Source organism: Podarcis filfolensis, assembly GCF_964270895.1.
Source record: "Podarcis filfolensis genome assembly, chromosome: 2".
Classification (NCBI taxonomy): Eukaryota; Metazoa; Chordata; class Lepidosauria; order Squamata; family Lacertidae; genus Podarcis; species Podarcis filfolensis.
Genome location: NC_139605.1, coordinates 26,541,102 through 26,565,893, shown reverse-complemented (window position 1 = coordinate 26,565,893; position 24,792 = coordinate 26,541,102). Strand labels below are relative to the sequence as shown.

General features: G+C 42.7%; 1 protein-coding gene across 5 annotated transcripts; it reads right to left on the bottom strand.

Moving 5' to 3' along the window:
- Positions 1-211: 211 nt before the first annotated feature.
- On the bottom strand, positions 212-24,786 carry KBTBD8 (kelch repeat and BTB domain containing 8). Of its 5 annotated transcripts, none has more exons than XR_014544976.1 (5): positions 24,574-24,780; positions 17,322-17,532; positions 12,859-13,973; positions 2,762-4,866; positions 212-2,566 (listed from the first exon to the last, which is right to left on the bottom strand). XR_014544976.1 is itself a non-coding variant. In XM_083601447.1 (5 exons), exons 3-5 carry the CDS (start codon positions 17,468-17,470, stop codon positions 4,403-4,405), a joined length of 1,728 nt encoding a protein of 575 aa, XP_083457573.1. In that variant the 5' UTR covers positions 17,471-17,532; positions 23,316-23,361; positions 24,574-24,704; the 3' UTR covers positions 212-4,402. The 5 variants fall into 5 exon arrangements, 4 of the variants coding, with proteins under 4 accessions (XP_083457573.1, XP_083457574.1, XP_083457572.1 ...); XM_083601447.1 differs by adding an exon at positions 23,316-23,361 and having other exon boundaries at positions 212-4,866; positions 24,574-24,704; XM_083601448.1 differs by adding an exon at positions 23,316-23,361 and having other exon boundaries at positions 212-4,866; positions 24,451-24,703.
- Positions 24,787-24,792: the final 6 nt, after the last annotated feature.

Sequence of the window (24,792 nt, the reverse complement as noted above, 5' to 3'; positions counted from 1 at the left end):
TGCCACGGGGGCCAGATTAAATCGACCGGCGGGTCGGATTAGGCCCCCAAAATGGACTTTGGACATACCTGTGCTAACAGAACTTTGTTGAGTACCACCCACATGCGAATGCTCAGTTTTAATACCAGACCACAGCCTTCCAGAAATGTGCTATGAACTTAAGACAATATTCATGCAAAACAATAAAAACAAAACAAAACACCGGAGCCGATCATATTTGAACAGGTTTATTATAAGAAAAATTAACATGACATTAAGTAAAAATGCAAAAATTGTGCAATTATGGCAAAATGTTTAAAAAATCCACACATTTGCCCTCAGAGGACTACAGTACTTCTTACTAACATACCTGAGCACTGAACTTCTGATGTCAATTCTAAACAGGTTTTGGAACACAAGGAGTTTTGATATTATGCAAACTACATGCACTGCACACACAACAAAGCCAGCTGTAGTTGGGTAGAGGGGCAGCCCATCAGGCACTACCACCACACAGCACCGCTTTTATTTCTGTGAGGCAAAGCAGTGGAGAATGCACTTGGCGGAGTGTTTCTTCAAATCAAAAAGTTTTGGAATAAAACTTGGAATCGTTTTTCCAGCCTGTTTTCAAAAAAAAAAAAGCATTTAAAATGGAAAAGTAATGTCTCAAGAAGCTAAGCTAGAAGAACAATAAAAAGGGCAGATAGATCAAACATAGCCCTGCAGAGTTTAGCACAATTACAGTTTTGCCGTCTGTTCTCATGCTGTGCAGGGTTCGTTTTAAAATCAGATTTTTAAAAAAGCAAGTTTTATACTGGCAATTTTCACTAGATAATTTAGAAGCATGTAAACAACTAAAATGTCTTGGTTAATATTAACTGCTTAAATTATTCATGCATAAGACTCAGTGTATTTCACCCCCATGGCAAAAAATTCAAGAGTTAGCTTTCAAGCACGCTACGACCAGCCCCCCAACCCCCCAGTGTGAATGGTTAGACAAAAAAGATCTTTGTATTTAGTGCAGATAAAAATGAAAATTAAGAACAAACCTACTGTAGAATTAACCACAGCATATTCTATACATCACATGACAGGGTCATTTGCTAACTTAAACTATTTTTTTTTAAATTTCAAGTCAAGATTGACATTTCTACTAAATAAATACAGGAGATTGTCAAAAAGCAGCAACAAGTCTTGTAAAGATTTTCAACAGAACTTTTTTTTTTTTTTGAAAGACACGTAACACCTTCTTTGTAAAAAATAAAATACTAACAACTTTTATGGGAGGGTGCTTCAGAAAGTTTGCAGCTAAGAGGCTTACAACAGCGCAAATATAGCCAACTAAGGATTAAGAAAAGTTAAATATGTGAAAGCAACTGGATATGTGTGAACAGTATCCCCACCATTAACTTATTTCAGAATTTAGTCACAGCAACTATGCTTAAGACATCGAAGCCTTAGCCTTTTAGAGAAGCACTTGAACTCACATCTAAGGCATTAGACTGCACCTTACCATTTGAAGCATTGGGTTCATGTTCAACTATCAAGGGAACATTTCGCTGTCCTTCATTCTTTTTCCATCGCTATTTCTTAATAGCATGGGCACACAAGACAGCCTTGTCATGCTGAATGGAAACTGCTGAGCCATTCAGACACACTGCAGCACCAATTCACATCTCCAGTTGGCTACACAGAGACTTAGGTGCAGATTAGATGCTGTAGGCATACAGACTATTTTGCACGCAGCACTGCTACTCCACGGATTAAGCATCATTGTGGCAATTTAGAGTTATGAACTTTTGCGAAGAAAAGTGAAGAAAAGCATTAGTTTTTTAGTTACCCAGCCTATATCGTTTACTAGCCTGACATCTCAATGCTGTTAAGAGAGACAACAATGAGGAAAAAAATATAAACACATCATGACAGATGCGCACATTTTGTCTCTTATGCTCAGGTCACTGTACCTCGAGCAAGGTACATAAAGAAACCCAAAGACAAAAGGCTTCTTGCTGAATCTCTGGAAGATGAGGTATGTAACAGAACGAGGCTTTATTGTCCTTTCAGTTTCACAGTTGTGTTCAATGTATCGTGCAAGATTTAAAACGTACAAACTCAAGTGGGATCATGTTAGCACAAACGAGTTGGGGATTACAAGTTGATACTTACTGAATATTCTAAATGTAATCTCTTTAAACCACAGTTTCACTGACATGCGTATCTATAAAGTCAGAAATAGTTATCATCCTTGGGTATAAGGCCGGTCACCATCTTTCAAAGTGGAACTTAAATTGAATCAAGATGAAAGCAGGGCATGTTTCATTCTTGAGCAACCATGCTCCTCAACCTGTTCTCCCTGGCAAGGTATCACCAGTAAGAGGCCTACTATTAACGCTTAGATCCTAAAGAGATGTTAACAAATCCTTAGTCACTCCAAATGAAAAGCTAGAAAGTCTTCTTAGACCTGGTCTGTACTTGACATTAAGCCAGTAAAAGAAAAATATCAACTATGGCTTAACATAAATGAGCAGCATGCTTGTACATGGAACTAATGCAGTGCTTCTTTTATTCTTCCCCCATTTCCACGGTGCTGCGGGTAAGCAACCTGGAGTTATTATAACAACTGAACACAGGCTCCTTGTTTTCTTTCCTCCAAAATAAAGCAGGAGTAGCAAGCCAGTAACAAAAGGTTGGCTTCCGATTATTGTTTGTTTAGAGAGAAACCGACCACCAGCCTAGGTTTAGACATCATGAAAAACTTGCTTCCCAGCAGCACTGTAGGAGCTCACCAAGTGAAACGGCACAGTGCTCGTTCACATTAAGCCGGAGTGTATTTTTAACCGCGGTTTAAAACACCAGGGCTTTGTCCCAGTGTACTGGATTCTTACTCTGTTCCAAAAGCTTTTATGTCTGGACTTCCTAAAGTGGCTACCCTTGGAGCACAAAGAAAGCTCAGTAGTGCAAACTTTCACATTATTCCACAAGTAACTGGAGTGCTTAAAATCAGGCAACAGTTAGAAGGATCCAACGGTACTGGCCAAAGCCAGAACTGCTTCTACATTAAGCTGACTGGGGGAAACCACTGTTTCATGAGAATTCGTCAGCTGCAAAGACAAGCACATGCCAAAACAGCAACAGAAGGAAACATAAGGTAATGAGTTAATATGCCATATTTTTGAAGGAAGGCTCAGTATTATTTTCCCAACAGCCAGCTCTCACACAATACAATCTTATGCATGTTTACGTGGAATTAAGTTATTCCATGTTCAATGGAGTTTACCTCCCAGGTAAGTGGGAAAATAAGTGCAGCCTAACTCAACTTATTATGGATGACAAGAGATGTCACAAACTACACTGTTAAGTCTTACTGGAGGATGGACAAAAAAGTGCATTCAGCGCTTAACCTTCTAAAAGCTGGAACAACTCTCCCCAAACTAACAGACATTAATACTTTGCCTATCCTTATTCTATGCAAGAACAAATTTCACAAGAAAAAGTCAAAATAAAATAGAGGCTCATATACAAAGCACTAAGATACATGCTTAAGACTAGAGACATTAATACTAATGGAGTGCTGTAAATTAGCAGTCCCATTTGACCCATTTCAAACTTACAAGTATTAAAAATGTGCTAGCACCATTGGGTTTAAGCCCTTTATGGAGTGACCAATGTGTTCAACTGCTTTTGAAGCTATACATTTAATTGGCAGAAAATGGTTCTTCTGATGCCACTGGAAGTTCAAGAGTAGACAATCACACACACTAAAATTCACAGAAAAGGAGTGATGCAGCCACCTAACGGAGGCGTTTTTCAAGGTGGTAGCTCATGTTCTGCTGCAAATTTTGATATTTCTGCAGTAGCTACCATAATTTATAAACATAAATATTTCAGTACCTTTATACATATGGAAGAGGTAAAAGGACCAGGAACTTGTCTATTTAGTGTCACTGAATCTAAAACAGCAAACTAGTGATATTGCCTCAGATTTTACCCGTATTTTAAATAAGTCACTTCAAACTTGCTCTCTTCACTTCAGCTATTCACGTTAGATTTTGCTCTCTGCGTTACCCCAATCCACCTACTCTTGCTTTTAGTCAAACTGTCACTCTGAAACAACATGATCAAATGACTCTAGCAAAGAAAATGCTGATAATTGCACTTCGTAACCCACACCTTTCACCGCAGGAAAACATCCATTAGGAAACTAAACTACTAATTCCCTTCTCCCCACTGCAACCTTTAAAGAGCACCCATCCCCATGTAAAAAACCAAAAAAACAAACCACCAACCATTTCAGCTCACATTAAATACTGACAGAATTGAATTGGTTTTTTTCTTTAAAAACAGATTTTTCTGCTACCATTAAATACCAAAGTACTAAGGCCTTTTACCAATGAAAGGAGGAGGGGGTTGGGGACAGAAGAAGTCAAATAACTTTCTGAAGACACTGTGGATACAATTTAGCAACAGCACATTCAAAATGACGTCCAAGATCCCAAAGCTTATCTGGGGTTTCATACACCTTCTGCCACTGGTCAGTAACTTCATCGTACTGATAAAGAGAATTCTTCCTGCTGGTTCTGAAGACGTGTTCTTCAACAGTGACTTGAGTAGCTCGGACAAACAAATGAAGTTTATTTTTGAGGACGACGAGTTTAATGTATGGATTGATGGACTGGTCACATGGGAAATCCCTCTTTCGAGTCCACTTGTTCAACTCAATGTCATAGGCCTCTACGGTAAACATACGCTGATGGTTTCCACAGGTTCCAGCAATATAGTAGATGGAGTTGTTGTAGACAGCTGCCAAACCCTGGATCCTAGGCACAGTCATAGGAGTTAAGAAACCCCAGTAATCTTTTCGAGGATCATAGCAGAGAAAAAATTCTCCTAGGGGGAGAAAGGAAGAGAGACCAAAGCATAAGAACTTACAGTTTGCTCTAAGATGACAGTGGGCAAAGTCCAGAATACGAGATTTCCCTTTCTGGCTTTCCAAAGGACATCTCATCACAATGTCACCCTAGCTTAAGAGTCTCAAACTTTTAATGCACTTTTAAAATACAATTATTCTAGGACTTGTGTATGGTTACTCCACAAGAAATGCTGCTTTTATGTTAGATATCCAATATATACCTAATGCAACCCAACAACAGAGGGCCACAACCTTCAACATGCCCAACTATCTGCCATGCTGCCAAGGCCTGTTGAGATTTGGAATCTAACCACATTTGGAGGGCTACAGGTTCCACAGTATTGCTTCATACAGTGATAAAACAAAAACAAAACCAGCCCATCCAATTTCCTAGATAGGCTTTTCTGACCATCTAGGACGTTGGATGAACCTGAATTTAAATAGTTAAATGGTTAAATTTAAACTAAAATAGTAATTGTTATGCTTTCCTTATATATTAAACATGCTGGTGAAAACTCATTTATCCCAATTTAAGAGGTGAGTTGCATTAACTTAGGTGACAATCTTAAATGGGCTACCTAAATACCACTGAATTCTATGAACACTTCTGTTCATTAAAACCAGCTATCAGCTTTGTCCACTACAGAGAGTTGTACATATCAAACCTATCTGAGTGGTGTGCACTGCCATACTTCACCATGTAGAACTTAATTACCGGTAGGCAGAAAACAGTTAAGATTTCCACATTAATTCACTTTCAGACATGTGACTCCTGGAACAGCATACATTTTGCTAAAACTCACAGGAATATCATCACCACCATCATCATTTGGGATAGCTTAGTCGGTAGAGCATAAGACTCTTAATCTCAGGGTCATGGGTTAAAGCCCCACGTTGGGCAAAAGATTCCTGCATTGCAGGGGGTTGGACTAGATGACCCTCGTGGTCCCTTTGATTCTATGATCATCATAATCATGCCTTTTACCTTAAAGTCCCAGGACAGATTGCAAAGAGTACAGTATTGAAAACAGTTTAAAACAATTTCAATCAATAATACCAGTGCAATAACAGTTTGGGTAAAGCTAATACATTGACAAGATAAACCATGGTTTCTAAAGACATTTACATCAACCTTTTGCACTCCATCAACCTTTTTACTTTTTATTCTGTTCTACATCTACTAATTTCAAGTCTCTTTGTGCTGTTTCACTGCAGATTTAACAGAGACTGATAACAGCTACTTTCCCACTTGCCTGGGAAAGTTCAAAATACTCCAGGTTAACAGGTACTGACCCAGAGTCTCTATTTTGGAGCACCTCTCCAGCAAGGTCTAACCTCTTTATATCAAAATCAGGCAAATTAGCTTTCAGTACACATGTAGATTATCTAGCTCAGACATAGGCAAACTCTGGCCCTCCAGATGTTTGGGACTACAATTCCTACCACCCCTAGCTAATAGGACCAGTGGTCAGGGATGATGGGAATTGTAGTCCCAAACATCTGGAGTTTGCCTATGCCTGATCTAGCTGTACTTTCTTTGTCAGAAACTTTCCAATTTATTTTGCAAACCACATTTCCAAGTGTTTCCTACCATTGGTAGATGTCCTTTGAATGTTTCCCTATTGAAGTGAGCCCTTTATCTCATTTAATTTCTTGACTCCTGCTAACATGAGGTTCCCCCACTGGCAAAGCCCAGCTACTAATGGGGATAAGTTGTGTGGCATTTAAGTAGAGCACAGGCAGAGAAGAGACTAAATAGTATTATTATTTCACTTGTAGGTTTTCAAGAGTCTGATTAGAGGTTTTATTTTCTGCACCTTTTTTGCATAAGTGTGAATATTCAGCAGGAAGGACACTTTTCTTAGGCTCAGAGGCCCTCTAGAGTCTAAACCATTACTTGACATGTTCTCAGGCAGAGCTGCAGCAATAAAACATTTAGAATTTTGAACAGGAAGGACATTTAAATGCAACACCCGCCTATAAACAGCTCCTTTCTTGAAAATAGTTCACATCAAGTTTTAAAATGGTTTAAGTTTAAAAACAGTTTCAGGGCCCTAGCAATGTTCATCCTCTGGTATAAACTCTCTTGACTCCCTTTTTTGCAGTAGGGAGGGGGAGTTTGAAGTGAAATTTGCTCAGTATAGGAAAAAAATGCCAAAGTATTATTTCTTTCTGATTATGAAGCCTCTTTACCGTCTGTTATGCACCAACTTGCTATATATGGCAAGATATCTGGATTCACTGTTAACTTCACCAAATCTGCATTTATGTATATGTACACCCCCCCAAACCTACAAATGCACTGGCACAAACAACTGGCCTACATCTCTGTAATACCTACTTTAAATCCCTGGAAGTGAATATACCTAATCTATCAAAACTAGAAAAATTGAACTTTACTGCCTTGATAAAAGAATTGATAATGCTCAAAAAATCGTCTAAGTTTACATTCTCATAGCCGGGTAGAGTTTCTTTAGCAAAAATGATGCTCTTACTGCACAATCTTTCTTTATTCAGAGCTTAGCAATTCATTTCTCACATTAATTAATTAGCCAAAAAATACTAAATTTTATTCATGCAAACCAGAGACCTCAACGACCTCATAAAACCCTTTATAGTCAAGAAAGGAGGAGGTATAGCAATACCTAACCTAAAAAGGTAAGGACTTTGCTCCCTTACTGACACAATATTCTTTTGATTTTACAAGGCTCAGACCAGGTCCCATGGTTAAAAAAGGAGGATGATACATCAAGACTTTATGCATTCACTCCCTTATCAGAAAATGAACAAGAAGACATCAAAAGACATTATTAACCCATTTCTAAAATCAGATTTGACCATATGGGAGACTGAAATATTTACCTTTTGATTTCCTTCAGTCCCAAGAACTCAACATTCTTCCTTGTGCACAGCAGCCAAATCAGGCTCATTTGAAAAGTAGGAAACAGTGGGATTATATAAACTCAGAATCTTCTACATTTATCAAAAGCCCTTTATAGCTCCAGAAATAAATTTTATATTGGGAGATATACCAGGTGGCTGGTTGGAGATACACATTATAAATTTTCTAAATCAGCCAAATATAAGGATAATAATAATAATAATAAATTTTATTTATATCCCGCCCTCCCCAGCCGAAGCTGGGCTCAGGGCGGCTAACAACAATAAAACAATACAAAAGTACAACACAAACAACGCTCTAAAATCATTCATTATAAAATTAATTAAGTTCAAGCCACTGGCCACTATTGGGCCAGAGCTCCGCGAAGATTGCCGAGGGAGGGAGTCAGGCTGTGCCCTGGCCAAAGGCCTGGCGGAACAGCTCTGTCTTGCAGGCCCTGCGGAAAGATGTCAAGTCCTGCAGGGCCCTAGTCTCTTGTGACAGAGTGTTCCACCAGGTCGGAGCCACAGCCGAAAAAGCCCTGGCTCTAGTTGAGGCCAGCCTAACTTCTCTGTGGCCTGGGACCTTCAAGATATTTTTATTTGAAGACCGTAAGTTTCTCTGTGGGGCATACCAGGAGAGGCGGTCCCGTAGGTACGAGGGTCCAAGGCCGTATAGGGCTTTAAAGGTTAAAACCAGCACCTTAAACCTGATCCTGTACTCCACCGGGAGCCAGTGCAGTTGATATAGCACCGGATGAATGTGATCTCGCAGCGAAGACCCCGTAAGGAGTCTCGCTGCAGCATTCTGCACCCACTGGAGTTTCTGGGTCAGTCTTAAGGGCAGCCCCACGTAGAGCGAGTTACAATAATCCAGTCTGGAGGTGACCGTCGCGTGGATCACAGTGGCTAGGTCAGGGCGAGAGAGGTAAGGAGCCAACTGCTTAGCTTGGCGGAGATGGAAAAATGCCGCCTTTGTTATAGCTGCAATCTGCGCCTCCATGGAAAGGGAGGTGTCGAAGATTACACCCAAACTCTTAACGGACGGTGCTGGCACTAACTGCGCCCCCGCAAGAGATGGGAGTTGCCCCCCCAATCCCATATCGTCCCGTCCCAGCCACAGGACCTCTGTCTTCGAAGGATTTAGCTTCAACCGGCTCCCACGTAACCATCCAGCCACAGCTTCCAGACATCTGGTCAGTATGTCTGGGGCCGAGTCAGGATGGCCATCCATCAACAGATAGAGTTGGGTGTCATCGGCATACTGATGGCAACCCAGCCCAAAACTCCGGACAAGCTGGGCGAGGGGGCGCATAAAGATGTTGAAAAGCATTGGGGAGAGTATCGCACCCTGAGGTACTCCACACACCAAGGAGTGGCGCGATGACAATTCCCCCCCAAGCGCCACCCTCTGTCCCCGACCAGAGAGAAACGAGCGCAGCCATTGAAGGACTGTGCCCTGGATCCCCATGTCGGCAAGGCGGTGGTCCAGAAGTTCATGATCGACCATGTCGAAAGCTGCTGACAGATCTAGAAGAATCAGCAGCCCCGACCCGCCTCGATCCAGCTGTCTACGAAGATCATCTGTTAGGGCAACCAGAGCTGTCTCGGTCCCATGACCAGCGGGGAAGCCAGACTGGAATGGATCCAGAGCCGATTCAAGCATTACACAGCTTAAGTAGTTTTGAGCAACTACTCAACTCAACCAACCCTCTGGGAAGGGGAATCAACTTCCAACTATATAAAATCCTCACACAACTGACTACCCTTCTTCTTACTTCATGAAGACTAAAATGGGAAAGAGATTTTTGAGACTTAGAGCAAAAACTCTGGGAACAAATTTGGACTAAGCTACCATTTGGCTCCATCTCAATTAGAACTGGAGAAAAGCACATCACTGGTACATGTGCCCAGACAGATTATATGGACTCCAATACTTTGGCCACCTCATGAGAAGAGAAAACTCCCTGGAAAGGACCCTGATGTTGGGAAAGATTGAAGGCACAAGGAGAAGGGGATGACAGAGGACGAGATGGTTGGAGAGTGTTCTCGAAGCTACCAACATGAGTTTGACCAAACTGCGGGAGGCAGTGGAAGACAGAAGTGCCTGGCGTGCTCTGGTCTGTGGGGTCACGAAGAGTCAGACACAACTAAACAACAACAAAATCTTAACACATCAACCTTTGCTGGCAAGAATGCAATTTACCCTGCTCTCTAGTACACGTGGTGGTTTTTGCCCCAAAATTATTCCCTTTTGCTCTTCAAACAATTAATCAGATGTTGCAACAAACACTGCAACCAGACCCAAAATTAGCTTTCTTAATTTTACCCCCTAGATTAAGAACATAACCAATAAAGACCTCATCCTCCATTTATTAAATGCAGCTAATTACTTTAAATGCAAATCTTTTTGAAGCCTCGATTTCACAAGTATGGGGAATCATGCATATGGATAAATTAACCATTTCACAAAAGGAATATTGATCTGAGACTCACACCTTCCCACAACATGGTAGCCTTTTGTTAACTTTGTTAAGACAATTGAACATGGTTTTCACCCTCCATCTACTCATGGAACCTCATATAGACACTTTCATATTACTGCCTTTCTCGGAACGTCTAAAACTGCAACCATCGGCTGGTATATTTCTTTCTTTTCTGTACAACCGCTAAGCTCTGTTTTCCTTGTATGGATATGTTTTATTATTTGAAATTAAAAACCAGTTTTAAAAAATGAAAGATGGGAAACCTTCAGCTGGAGGTTGTCTGCACTCTTAACTTTCATCATGGCCCATGGACAGATATGATGGGAGTGCTAAACCAACATCCAGAGGGCCACTGGTGCCCCACCCTTGACCAAGTATGAAGGCAGCCCTGTTTAGGGAAGTTTTTAATATTTGATGTTTTATTCTGTTTTTATCTGTTGGGAGCCGCCCAGAGTGGCTGGGGAAACCCAGCTGGATGGGCGGGGTATAAATAAATTATTATTATTATTATTATTATTATTATTATTATTATTATTATTATTATACTACAGGTGAAGGAAGAATGAGAAGTATTAGTCTAAATGTCTTTTGCCTAGTCCCAGGCAGCAGCCCCATTGTAATAGGAAAACACAATTTTCCAGGAATTCTGCTTCTTTTTCAACCCTTTCCACCTCACTACAGGAACCACCTCACTACACACACTTTGCATAATGTTAGAGTACAGAAGAGGTGGGACTGAACCAGATTTTATCAGTAATAGGGACTTAAAATGTTATGTGCTACGAATCCTCCAAGACAGAAAGGAAGCTACAATACATCTACCTGACCTTTTTTTGCCTGCCCTGCTATTGTCTCTCTTTGAAGCAGCACAATAAAGCTAGGGAAAAAAAGGGGCAAAGTGTGGATCCATTTAGAAAGGAGCATCAAATCCCATAAAAATGTCAGATGCATGTTATCCTACTATTAATTTCAGCCATTTTCACCATCCCATTTACACACACACACACACACACACACTCACTCACTCATCTTGTTATATTATAGGTCTCCATGAATCTCCAGAAGACTCCTACCAAATCCAGGGATTTCCTGGATTAACTAGGTTTGCTTCAATATCAATCACAAGGCTACTCTAAAAGCCATTTCTATAGAGGCAGCCTACCAAGTGATTTGAAAAAGAGCAATTCTATTTAAGCCGAGGGTTTGGTGACTTGAGGAAGGCTGCTCTGTTGGTACGGGCAGCACTGGGGTATATATATGCATAAGAAGGATCGGATGGATGGATGGATGGATGGATGGAAGATAGGCAAGCAAAGAGGATGACTAGTTTATTCCTTCCCATCCATAACTAATTATTGCTGGCTACCCTTATTTATGAATATGCATATGAACTTAGAAAAATGTGGCACAGATTAGAAAGAAGAATAATTGGGGGGGGGGAGTGGGAGCAGAAATCACAGAATCATATTCAGAGGCAAGTGCTGCATAGAAGATCCAGAATTTCCTTATACCCAGTGATGCAAGGTTTCTGGGGGAAAAAATCTCAATGCAAATTAGGCTAAATTGCATAAGATATTATGTGCTGATAATTTTCTGAGGCCCTAGAGAGTGACCTAATTTAGTGTGTTTTACTTGCATTTAACAAAGAAAGCCAACAACTTTGTACTCCCACACTTGTATAATACAGTTGTACCTTGGAAGTCGAACAGAATCTGTTCCTGAAGTCCGTTCAACTTCCAAAGCGCAGCTTCTGATTGGCTGCAGGAAGCCCCATTGGACGTTCAGCTTCCGAAAGAACATTCGAAAACCGGAACACTCACTTATGGTTTTTGATCGGAACATTCGACTCCCAAGGTGTTCGGGAGCCGAGGTATGACTGTATTTTATTTGCAACTGGCATCTGATCACTGTTACTAATGAACTTATGAAATGGAATATTTTTCAAGGAAAAATTAAGCACTAGAGAATTCTGACAAATTGTCCATTCTGGCAAATGTTCCACCCCACGTCACTGCTTATACCTAATCTGACTAGTCTTTTCTGAATGACAGTAACTTCCCAGGTCCTCACACAGTGACAGGTCTTTGCCAGCCTTGCTACCCAAAGTCCTTTTCACTAGTATTGTTAGGAACTAAATCTAGGACTTTCCACATGCAAGCCATGTACTCAGCCCCTGAGCTATGGCCCAGTCAATAATGCTGCTCGTGTTTCCTGAAATCATTCACTTTGTGTTGTGGACAGCAATCCCAGTACATTCTACCATGACTCTTAAGTAGTGGAATATGTTATAACATCAACTACACACAATACCATTTTTCTCCCCCATCAAGTAATAACTACTGACGGCATGTGTCAAACCAATGCTAAGCAATGGATACAAACTAGTATTATCTAGTGTTACCCAAGATAAAAAAGCAGGCAATACATAGGTCACCGAGTAATTATCTTCCCTTTGCCTATAGTTTAGGTGGACATAAGTAGAAACTTTCCTTTATACAAGCTATAACCCTCAATAAAGTTATTCAGAAGTAAAGGCCTGAATGAGAACTCGTTCCACTTGTAGATGCTCCCACACATATACCACAGGGACACAAAGCATCTTACCCTGTAAAACATAGATATTGTCTTTATATTCCACAGCATTATGAAACTCCATTGCTACAGGCATTGGACAGACAGCTGTCCAGCAGTTCTCTCGGCCATCATAACACTCCACAGATTTCAGGGAGTTGCGCCCATCTCCTTCATACACCCGACCACCTATTGCATACAATTTACCACAGCAGTGAACCAGTTTGCAGCCTATTCTGGCACGAAGCAGTGGAGTCTTAGGGATCCATCTATTGCCTGAATGATCATACATCCAGAAGTCACTTTCTGCCCTGTGGTCTATGGAGACCTCACTGCTGCTTGGTCTGTACCCTCCAGCAATGTAAATGTCATTGTCGGGAGACACAAGAATCCCCACTTCCCGCAAATCATTGGGTGGTTTGCATAGTTTGAACACTCTCCCTGTGACAGAATCTAAACAAGGCACTGTTTGCTTCTTTCCTGAGTGTTTGTGGGCAGCATCAAAGCAGATGATCATTTCTGAAGCAGTCATTCCAAGCCGTTGGGTATAGCCATTGGCACTACTTTCTCCTTTCTGTACACAGTTTTGGGCTATAGCCTGTGCAAACATGGGAGGAATTTTCTCTACGAATGCTTCATCCAACAGGGGCATGCGGATGCATTTGGCAAAAATTTCCGGCAAGTGGACTTCTCTTTTGTTGGGTTCATGTTCAAACCATCTTATAATGCTTTCATAGACATGTTCTTCCTTGTCGACGTTTAAATCATTGCTGTCCAGGATGCTTATGAGTTGGTCCTTCCTCAGTTGGAGAAACTCTTGTTCTTTGGTGACACTCAGGAACTTTTTACGAATGTAATCTTGTGAGCTCACTTTCAGTTCCTGATGCCCATAATGATCAGCAAAGATAAACACTCCAATGGAGTTCTGAGGATCCAAATGACTGATCATGTATTTAGCACACTGGTCCTGGATAGAAGGGATCTGGAAGATACTAGCTGCAGTGAACAAAGCTTGGACATTGGCCTCTGTCAGTGTTACTCTGGAGGTATATGCATAGTTCAGTACTAAATGCATGGACTCTGCTTCAACACCAACAATCCGAACTTCTTTCTGGGTACTCTCAGTAAGGCCACTAGTGAACATTGATCTACAAAACAAAAATATGCAGAGTTATTTATAAGGAACTACTGTTAACATGCCAACAGTAAGCTAATCTTTGTATTAACAATTACCTAATCAGTTTGGTTTTTGTAGAACACAAGACACATTTCTAATCTTAGATTGCTGGCTCAAACAGTTTACTCAGACAACTCAACAGACTTCTGACTTTTATTGAGCCACCATCCACTGATGGTATACAAATACACATGCTATTGCTCAGGGCAGGGATTGCAACACAAGGCAAGCAAGGTTTCTTTTGCAACCACTGCAGTGAATAGCTATATATTATATACCACCTACGTGGCTGTTCCCAGCAGTTCATGCTAAATAGTCTGACTCCTGTGGTAATGAATTAAATGTTCTGCTATAGTTGCATATTGCAGCAATGCAACTTTGTGAAGCTGCATTAGCAGACCACAACTACATACCGTATTTTTCGCCCTATAGGACGCACTTTTTCCCCTCCAAAAATGAATGGGAAATCTGGGTGCGTCCTATGGGGCAAATGCAGGCTTTTGCTGAAGCTTGGAGAGCGAGAGGGGTCCGTGCGCACAGACCCCTCTCGCTCTCCAGGCTTCAGGAAGATATCCGCAGCCTAAGCAGCCCTGCGGGACCTCCCGCAGGGATGTCTAGGCTGCGGATAGCAGCCTGCTTCCCGGAGCGTCGGGCGCTCTGCTTTCAGGGCGCCCGGCGCTTCGGGAACACATCCGCAGCCTAGGCATCCCTGCGGGAGGTCCTGCAGGGATGTCTAAGCTGCAGATAGCAGCCTGCTTCCCGGAGCGTCGGGCGCCCTGAAAGCAGAGCGCCCGGCGCTTCGGGAACACATCCGCAGCGTGGGGAGCCCTGCAGGAGTTCCCTGCAGGGCTCCCCACACTGCGGATAGCAGCCTGCCGCCCGGCGGGCGGGGCGCCCTGAAGCAGAGCGCCCCTTGTGCCGGGCATACATCCGCAGCGTGGGGAGCCCTGCAGGAGTTCCCCGCAGGGCTCCCCAACACTGTGGATAGCAGCCTGCCGCCCGGCGGGCGGGCGGGGCGCCCTGAAGCAGAGCGCCCCTCGTGCCGGGCATACATCCGCAGTGTGGGGAGCCCTGCAGGAGTTCCCCGCAGGGCTCCCCACGCTGCGGATAGCAGCCTGCCGCCCGGCGGGCGGGGCGCCCTGAAGCAGAGCGCCCCGCGCGCCGGACAGACATCCGCAGCGTGGGGAGCCCTGCAGGAGTTCCCCGCAGGGCTCCCCACGCTGCGGATAGCAGCCTGCCGCCCGGCGGGCGGGGCGCCCTGAAGCAGAGCGCCCCGCGCGCCAGGCAGACATCAGCCAGCCGCACAAGCTCAGGGGACAGCAGGGAGGCGCAGCGCCGCCATCCCGCTGTTCCTCGACCTGGTTCGGTTTCCCTGACCTGCTTTTGGGGGGGAAATAAAGGGGAAAAAAATTTCCTTTATTTCCCCCCCCCAAAAAAAACTAGGTGCGTCCTATGGGACGGAGCGTCCTATGGGACGAAAAATACGGTACATGACCAGAGTAACTGCCTATCATAGACAAGCAGCCACACCCACACTGCCAAGCCTAGGTTCAGCACAGTGAATGACCCTACAGAGAAAGAGCCTCCCACCTCTGATTTAAGCAATTAAGTTAATAAAGTTCTTAAGCGTACAAGCAGTTTCTACTGTTCCAAGCTGGATTAGGTTTGATGCAATATAAAATACTCACAGGGCTTGGAAGCAACCAGCTTTGCCATTTTTCTTCCACTGAGGATACCCACAACTTCCTTGAGCTAGGAAGTGTAAGGAGGTAAAAATGGACTGAACTGATTTTCTGTGTAACAAACATTCTTGTAGGAGGAGCTAGCAGGCATAATTCAGCTTTGTTGAAATTGCCTAAAGTCATCTTATTTTGAAACTGTTACTTAGTCTGTTTCAACATAATGGGCAAAAGGGGGAAGAAACAGAAAAGAGGCTTCCAGCTACATACGTCTTTATTAGGGATCAAAAAGAAGAAGGGGGGAAAGGGAAGCTCTCGAATAAAAATTGGTATAGGGTAGACACACTTTCCCAGGCACAAAAAGCCAATGGTGCAAGTAACAAGTAGGAACTAGGGTGCAATGGGAGAGTTCTATAGTTTGTACTTTACTTACATGGTCCCCATTTACTCAGTTGCCTCATTTCATCTCCTTTCCTTCATCAGCAATTTCAGACTGGACAGAAATAATGCATTCCCGTTTGTCTGCAGTTTCACTCAGTGACAAACCCATGAAGGGATAGAGAGAAATGTGGTAGCACTGGTGCAGAACCTGAAACTGGCCAGAGATCTTAGGTCTGTTTTGTTTTTTTACACGGATATACCTTCTCCAGACTTTTAGAGTGGTAGAACAGCTTGGTGGACAAAGGAGGAGACCCTATTTTCCCTAGTGGAAAGCAGCCCTTGGCATATTTCTCTTCGTTTATGTTTGTTGCTGTTCAGTCAGAAGCCTCATTATTTCATGTGCTATGACCTAACAACTTAGCACCATAAACAAAGCCTAGGCATGATTTCTGTCAACCAGGCAACTGTCTTTCCATTCTTCAGCATAACACAGTGGCATGCAAAGTTTGCTGGAATGCAAGCAAATATAGTTCCATTCTTCTAACCATGTGCAATATCTTTTAAAATAGTGTATTTGTTCGCCTTTGGGAAGAAGGGCAAGATATAAAATCAAAATAAATAAATAATAAGGCTATGTTCACTGTTGCAACCTATCTGAAATCACATTACACCAGCAACCAATTATAATTGCCTGAGAAACTCATTACTTTTAAGCCAAAACTGTCAATGATTTATTTTTCTTTTCAATGTATTCGTTACATAGTCAACACTAAATAACCCAACACAAGTACTGAATACCACCTCTTTTTTGCCCATTCCATACATTTAAGTTGTGATCACTATACATTTCCCCAGTGGCAAAACTAGACCTCCGGATATAGGGCAGTATATAAATTCAATTAATAATATTAATATTAATAGCGGCCTCACTCTGAGCATAACACAAGGCCGAACGTCCAAGGCTGTAAAGCACTCTTGCAAATTAGCAATACTTCATACATTTATAATACCACAGTCTACCTCATTTATTCAACTGGTTAGCAGAACATCCGCCTGGAGAATAAGTTTGGTGAAAATGAATAAATCACATTTCATATTGATATGGAAACATGATTAATCAATCCAGAAGTCTGTAATGCACAAACTTCTACTGCCATTATTCCTAAACCTTAAACGAATGTCTGCACATTAATACTGAATGCAACAGCTAAAATATAATGCATGGAACATTAACACAATGCATTGCTCTCAAAATGTACCTGAAGTAAGGACTGATTGCAGCAAGAACATTCCGATGACAAGAAAAAGTTTTCCCATGATCTACTTCCACCACAATATCTGTCAGCTGTCTTTCATCATACATTGCTTTGAGTTGCTGGAGAATGCTACAAGCATGGGAGGGATCCATCCCAACGCTGGCTGTGCTTGAAACTGGAGTTCCATTCAATATTTGTGAGAACTTGCTCGGTTCTGGTAAAACATTGAAACAAATAAAACTTAGCACAGAGTAAAAAGAGAAGACTCACAGTCTTCTTGCATTGTTTTCATGGATCAAGAAACAAGTCATCTTTTATACGTTGTGAACACTAGTTCTTACACCTTGAAGGAGACAGGAGCAGATTATTAAGATGTCTTCCCAAGACTTCACACAAGCTACAACACATACTAGGCCTTACAAATTTCTTTTTTCATCAGTCACCTTGTGGTAGAATTCTATACATCTCTTAGGCAAGAGATTCAGTACACATTAAACCATGGTTTAACATCACATGGATGAGCATGAACAAGCCCAAGCAAAGCATCAGCCTTGCACACTCCCACCCACTCACATCCCTGATACAACAAGAACTGCAACTTTTGGAAGAGTTTCACTTTTCAGTGATCCCAGCTTAGTGCCACATTCGAACCACAGATCTTGTTTTAAAGCAAACTCTGGTAAATTTAATAACACGCCAGCTTCTTAACCCATCAGCACTTCACTGATTTAGCAGCAACTCAAAGGTTGGCAAAGGGTTTCTTCAAAGTACTATTCTGTGAATTTTCTAAAATTAAATTCCTGTACTGAAAGAACTGAAACCATTGTGGACTTTCATTTCTTCTTAAATTTGGGCAATCCTTTCTTAATTTTTTAAAATCATATTTGCATGGTAGCAGTGCGACTTTTGCAACCCACCTCAGGTCCAGCAGCAACCCAACAGTTGGTCCTGATGAACCTAAGAGGGTTCAATTGGTTTTGTACTTATCCCAGTGTATCTAAAACTGAAACACTCACAGACTTCCAGTAACCACACCAACTGGAATTGAAAGCTGTTTTATATATTGGACGTAGTGACACTTTCTCAACAGAGAAGAGTGGGCTGGATGAATTTTCTACAACTTTTTAAAGACATGCCAGAGTTGTCTCACATCAACATCTAACAATAGGATTAATTAAGAGGGCTAAGCTTCCATTATTACAGAACGACGTTACAGGCGTTAAGAACATACTACACCATGCAAAAAAAAATAAAAATTAAAGGTGCTCTATAATAATGAAATCTCATTTTTGTTTTGAAAGCTACAATTTTAACCATCCACAAAAATTTCAGAGAGGAACACTTCAAACATTTTCTTCATCCTGTCCCCACAGAACACCAGAGTTCTTAGGGTTCAGATTTAGATTGAATGAAACCAGGGTCCATTCTTCCCATATATTCAGATACTATGAACCAGTAATCTTCAGCTGGTGAACAGGGCTATGCAATAAATCACAATATGTTGAATTGTATTGAAATAACATCATTGTAAGTGTTTCAACAAGGCAATATACCATTGAACAAAAGCTGAAGAGTTAACGGCTTCCCACAGGTTGCTCAACTGAACCATACTTTGCAGATAATTTGCAGGCACTGTCTCCAGCATTTTTTGTTCTTTCCCTCACCCTCCTAACCAATAAAAAATGACAATAAGCCCTCACACAAACCAGCAAACTCTTTCAGCTTCACCAGTATCTTTCCACTTAGAGCTCAGCTAATCATGCAGAGCCTGCAAACAATTCCACAGCTAGACAATCAAAGAGGCAAAGTAATCAAAGAACTGGAAAGCACTTCTTTCTTTCCTCACCAGTGAAAAAAAGAGGAAGAGTTTTTATTTTTATTTTCTGGAGGTGTTTATGTTGTTGGTTTCCTCTTAAGAAGGAGGGGTGCTTTTTAGAATGTAAAGGAGACTATCTTTTTGTTTGCTTGCTTGCTTGCCCTCCCTCTCTCCCTCCCTTTGATAAAAAGGGAGAATTGGTGGGATGGGAGCTTTTTGGGGTGCCTTCGGGGGGGGGGCGGAGGGAAGAAGATTTAGCTGGCTGCCTTATGATGAAATGGGAGGCTGGGTACTGTGTGAGAATGATGAGGAGTGTATTTTCCAGTAACCAGTGAAAGCAAATGTGTGTCTACTCACAAGCAAGTCCTACTGAATTCAATGGGGCTTACTCCCAGGAAAGTTTAGTTGAACTCTGAGACATGCATGCAGATTCCACTTAGACCTCTGAGTGAGGAAACAGATGCAACTTGACTAGTAAATCACTTAAACTACTCATAAATTAGTTGAAAATATAATATATAGAAGTTTATTTAATATTTTTTATTAAATCTACTACTTCCTTACATTTTAAGGCCCTCCACCATCCAGGGAGCCTCATGAAGGCCCTCAGCTGCTGCAGGGAAGTGCGGCGCACCCTCTGCAAGGAGGTACAGCGGGATCCTCTGCTGCCACGGGAAGGCACAGCAAAGCCTGCTGCGGCTGCGGGTAAGCAGGACACACCGATGCAGGGACGTATGGCGAGACCCTCTGCCACCTCAGGGAGGCGTGACAAGACCCTCCACCACTGCATATATCGTGGTATAGGTGAAAAGGTAAAGGACCCCTGGATAGTTAAGTCCAGTCAAAGGCGACGATGGGGTGCAGCGCTCATCTCGCTTTCAGGCCGAGGGAGCTGGCGTTTGTCCACAAACAGCTTTCCGGGTCATGTGGTTAGCATGACTAAGCCGCTTCTGGTGCAAGGGGACACCATGATGGAAACCAGAGCGCACGGAAATGCCGTTTACCTTCCCGCCACAGCGGTTCCTATTTATCTACTTGCACTGGCGTGCTTCCGAACTGTTAGGTTGGCAGGAGATATCATGAAATTTAGCTGGTGATATATTGTGATGTTGAAAACAAGGTATCACCCAGCCCTACTGGTGAAACAGGATCCAGTAACATTCATCTGACCTAAGGTGGGTGCAAAATTAGAGCTACCACAGTACAAATTTAATATAGAAAAGGTCCCCAAATGCATGTCTGGGCTAAAGGTGGGTCCCAGGTCCAAAACGGTTGAGAACTACAGCTCTAAACAATTTTTAAAAATCACTCCATAATTATTAATCACTTTACACAAAGCAGTCAAACAAGAATCTCACCCCCTCTCATGCCTTCAGCTAAAATGAAGCTTGTACAATATATACTTGGGAATGAGAACATTATGAGACTCTACAACAATGTAGATCTACTGGATGTATTCACTTCACTATGACTGCATTATTTATCTGTGCCCTACCATTCATTCATTTGCTGTTTACAATGCCCAAATCATGAATATATTTTCCTATTTTCATAAAAAAAAACTTTTTCTTCATAAGTGGAAGAACTTAGAAATTGTAACTAACAAAGCAGATGAGCAGAATTAGACATTGTAACTAACAAAGTAGACCAGCAGAATTAAACACCTGACTGATAAACAAAGGAAGATGCCTTATACAAAGTCAAAACAATGGTCCACTTAGCTTAGTATTGTCTACTGATTGGCAAAACAAAAAAAATTTTTTCCTTCCAGTAGCACCTTAAAGACCAACTAAGTTAGTTCTTGGTATGAGCTTTCGTGTCATACCAAGAACTAACTTAGTTGGTCTTTAAGGTGCTACTGGAAGGAAATTTTTTTTTTTTGTTTTGACTATGGCAGACCAACACGGCTACCTATCTGTTACTGATTGGCAGCAGCTGGAACTCAACTGATGCTTAGGGGCCTTTTCTCGAAAATAATCAATTTTCATGGGGGATGCGGCCAGTTGCTTAATCTCCATAAACCTTGCACTCTGTTGTATTCATGCTCTGTCCCTGGACTTCCCAGTAGTATCTGAACAGCCACTGTTAAAAGTTGAATGCTGAAACAAGAACCTTGGCCTTGACTTTTCTTAAACTTCAAAGAACTACTAATTCCTTCATCATGGCAAACTAACCATTTCTGTCAAAGCCAAAGACACCATGTTCCTAGCTCCTGCACTGCTAATTTTTTTTAGAGGGGGAGTTGGGGACAGGGATAAGATGTTGGTACTGAGGCAACTAATACTAGGGCAAGGGGATTGATGCAATGGTGTCAGTTTGTAATCCCCAAAATCAGGAATTTGTATTAAGTGCAGCAGAAGTAATACATTTTTTAAACCCCAACAGGCCATAATAAGACCTCCCCAGGCATTATGTTTGCTTGTCTTCCTCATATTTATTGAAAACGGATAGCCTGATTATAAGGTTGGAAGCAAGAGTTGGGTTTTCTTACCTTACTCCTCTTTCATCTTTAGCTCCAAGTCAGAGCTCTCTGTGTATTGGTAGAGTTTCCAAATGCTTAGATACAAGTATCCAACCCATTAAGAGTACAGTGGTACCTCGGGTTAGGTACTTAGTTCGTTCCGGAGGTCCGTTCTTAACCTAAAACTGTTCTTAACCTGAAGCACCACTTTAGCTAATGGGGCCTTCTGTTGCCGTCGGAGAACGATTTCTGTTCTCATCCTGAAGCAAAGTTCTTAACCCGAGGTAATATTTCTGGGTTAGCGGAGTCTGTAACCTGAAGCGTATGTAACCTGAAGTATATGTAACCCGAGGTACCACTGTACAGTGGTACCTCAGGTTACAAACACCTTGGGTTACAAACTCTGCTAACCCGAAAGTAGTACCTCGGGTTACAAACTTTGCCCCAGGATGAGAACAGAAATCACGCGACGGCAGCAGCGGGAGGCCCCATTAGCGAAAACACACCTCAGTTTAAGAACAGTTTCAGGTTAAAAACGGACCCCCGGAACGAATTAAGTTCGTAACCTGAGGTACCGCTGTAATAAGTGATTTGCAGTTTTGGTTCATAATTAAAGCTTTAATCATATGCCACTTCTGTACTATGAGAAACAATTCTGTACTGGGGAAGTAAACCTGCTTATGATTTATCATCACTCAATGCTGGCTAGAGCAAAACATCATATGGATTGGAAATAGGCTAATGTTTGTAACCAACTGACAAAAATAAAATAAAAGCCCTGAAAGACCTATTATGCATTTTACCTCTGTGATAAGATCTAAAAAAACTGAAATAAATTGCATTTAATCTAATTAGCTTTACAATCTATGCCACAACCATTAGTACATAACGAAAAAAGACGACCAAGCATAAAAATCTTGCAAGGAGTGCCAAGAAAAGTAACAATTAAGCAACCTTTTGTTAAAACAACAAAGCAAGCAGAATTCCCAGAGGGGAAGATTGGGTATTTAAACATATTACAAATCCCATTCTACTATCAAAACACTCTTAATCTGGATACTTCTGCTTCCACTATAAGGTCTGAGAATTCTTACATGATACTTCACCTATCTCTTGCACAGTAACTACTTATCCTGCCCAAGTTTTATGTCAACCACTCACACAAACTTTCAGTCTTTGAAGTTTTGCCCTATCGGCCTCTGAAGAGTTTATTCCTGATTTCTTCCAGCATTTGTGGGTCAGGGCTGGTTTTTGGGAAGATCTCTCTGCCTTGCAGATTTTTCATTCTATATTTTAAGGAGATGGTTGGTGTCAATTTGTATGCTATATTGTATTGCTTGAATACCACGTGGCTGAGGAAATTCAGCCAGATGGGCGTGGTACAAGTAATAACGTTGTTGTTGTTGACCTTTTGGGAGCCTTTTTCTTCAAAAAGTGGGACAGAACTTTGACATGAGTCCACAATTGCCTGTTCTTGGAAAGCCATTCTACAATGGAGACAGTTTGGAAGGTGTTCTACGTGTCCAGAAAGTGCAGCTTGAAATCACCGCCAATCTTCATGATATAGTTGGGGGTTGGGGTTGATAATGCTTGCCAAGCAACTACGGCAACTGCATTTTGTAGATTCTTGACAATAACTGAACAATTTTGCATTTGATAGTGAATTCATCTACTGCCTCAGATAAGTGTCTAGTCATTTAATGATATCTAGTGCACTCACCAATTGCCTCATCCAGGTCCTCCCTGTTTCCACATACCCCAGGACCCTACCGAGGAAACATATCTTCAAGCCACTTAATTTACATGTACAGTGGTACCTCAGGTTAAGTACTTAATTCGTTCCGGAGGTCCGTTCCTAACCTGAAACTGTTCTTAACCTGAGGTACCACTTTAGCTAATGGGGCCTCCCGCTGCCGCCATGCCGCCGGAGTACAATTTCTGTTCTCATCCTGAAGCAAAGTTCTTAACCTGAAGCACTATTTCTGGGTTAGCGGAGTCTGTAACCTGAAGCGTATGTAACCCAAGGTACCACTGTACATTCATGACACAGAAATGCTGCATATTGACAAAGTCCTATGCATTTCAGCTATACATCCTCCAAATCCAGACCCTGTTGCTCACAGACACTGGCATGTGCGCGCCAGAGATAAGAGATGTTTGAAGAGGCTCCTTCTAATTATTATCCTTTTACCTCACCCCAGCACCCCCAGCCCTCCTTCCTACACAACAGGAAGCGACGCCTCTTCCAAGATGGCACCTGTGGCGAGTCAGACCCCACCCACACCCACCCCAAAACACAAGGGCCACTTATCCGATTCAAAACTGCCGCCGTCCTACCCACACAAATGCTTAAATGAATTAAAAACCTGCCTAACTAACTGGGGCTGCTAACCTACACATACACACAAACACTTACCTGCCAGCAAGCCCTAGTGAGTACAGTGGGGGCTATTTCTGAGTAGGGGGGGGACGTGCGTAAGGCTTCTTGGCTGACACCTCCTACACTTGTCTAAACCCAGCTAATAATACACACACAGCACAAGGAAGTGCCATAGGCGCTGATGCGTCTTGATTAAGTTGACAACCCTTCCCAGCACATTTAGACTTCGCAAGTAATAGTAATAGTAATAATAATAATAACAACAATAGCCCACAACACCAATCTCACAAAGACGCCCCCCCCCCACACACTTTGGTGCATCCGCCCCCCACCCCCCGCAATACCCTTGCAATGGAACTGCCGCCCGGCCCCTCCCAGCAGCCAGGCCTCGAAAGCCCCTCGCGGACTACCTCGCGCGCCCACCTACCCCGCCCCCCCGCCAACCGCCTTCAGGCCCCGGCCCAGCTGCGCCCACCTCCCACGGCAGCCATACTGAGGGGCGGGCGAGGGGAAGGGTGAGTGGGTGGGCCCACCACGAGGCTGGGGGGGGAGGAAGAAGGGGGGGGCGCCGAAGCTTCTCTCTCTCTCATACACACACCCTTTATTGCCTTTCTCGGCTACCCTCCCGTCGAGAGCGGATCACGCCGCCGCCAGCGCGGCCTCCTGTCGGCTCCGCCAAAGGACGGGCTCCCCCGCCCGCCCTACTTCACAAGACACGCCGCACGCTCGCGAGCGCGGATTGGCCGGCGAGCGCTCGGTCGCCGCTGGGAGTTGTAGTTTTAACATGTGTGCGCGCGCGTGCGTGTCGTCTGCGTTC

Coding starts and splice junctions, on each gene's coding strand:
- KBTBD8 (XM_083601446.1), bottom strand. CDS start 17,470: ATGGATCCCTCCCATGCTTGTAGCATTCTCCAGCAACTCAAAGCAATG. Junction 13,974..17,321: donor GCAATCAGTCCTTACTTCAG/GTACATTTTGAG, acceptor TTTGTTTTGTAG/ATCAATGTTCACTAGTGGCC. Junction 4,867..12,858: donor CAATATCTATGTTTTACAGG/GTAAGATGCTTT, acceptor TTCTCCCCCTAG/GAGAATTTTTTCTCTGCTAT.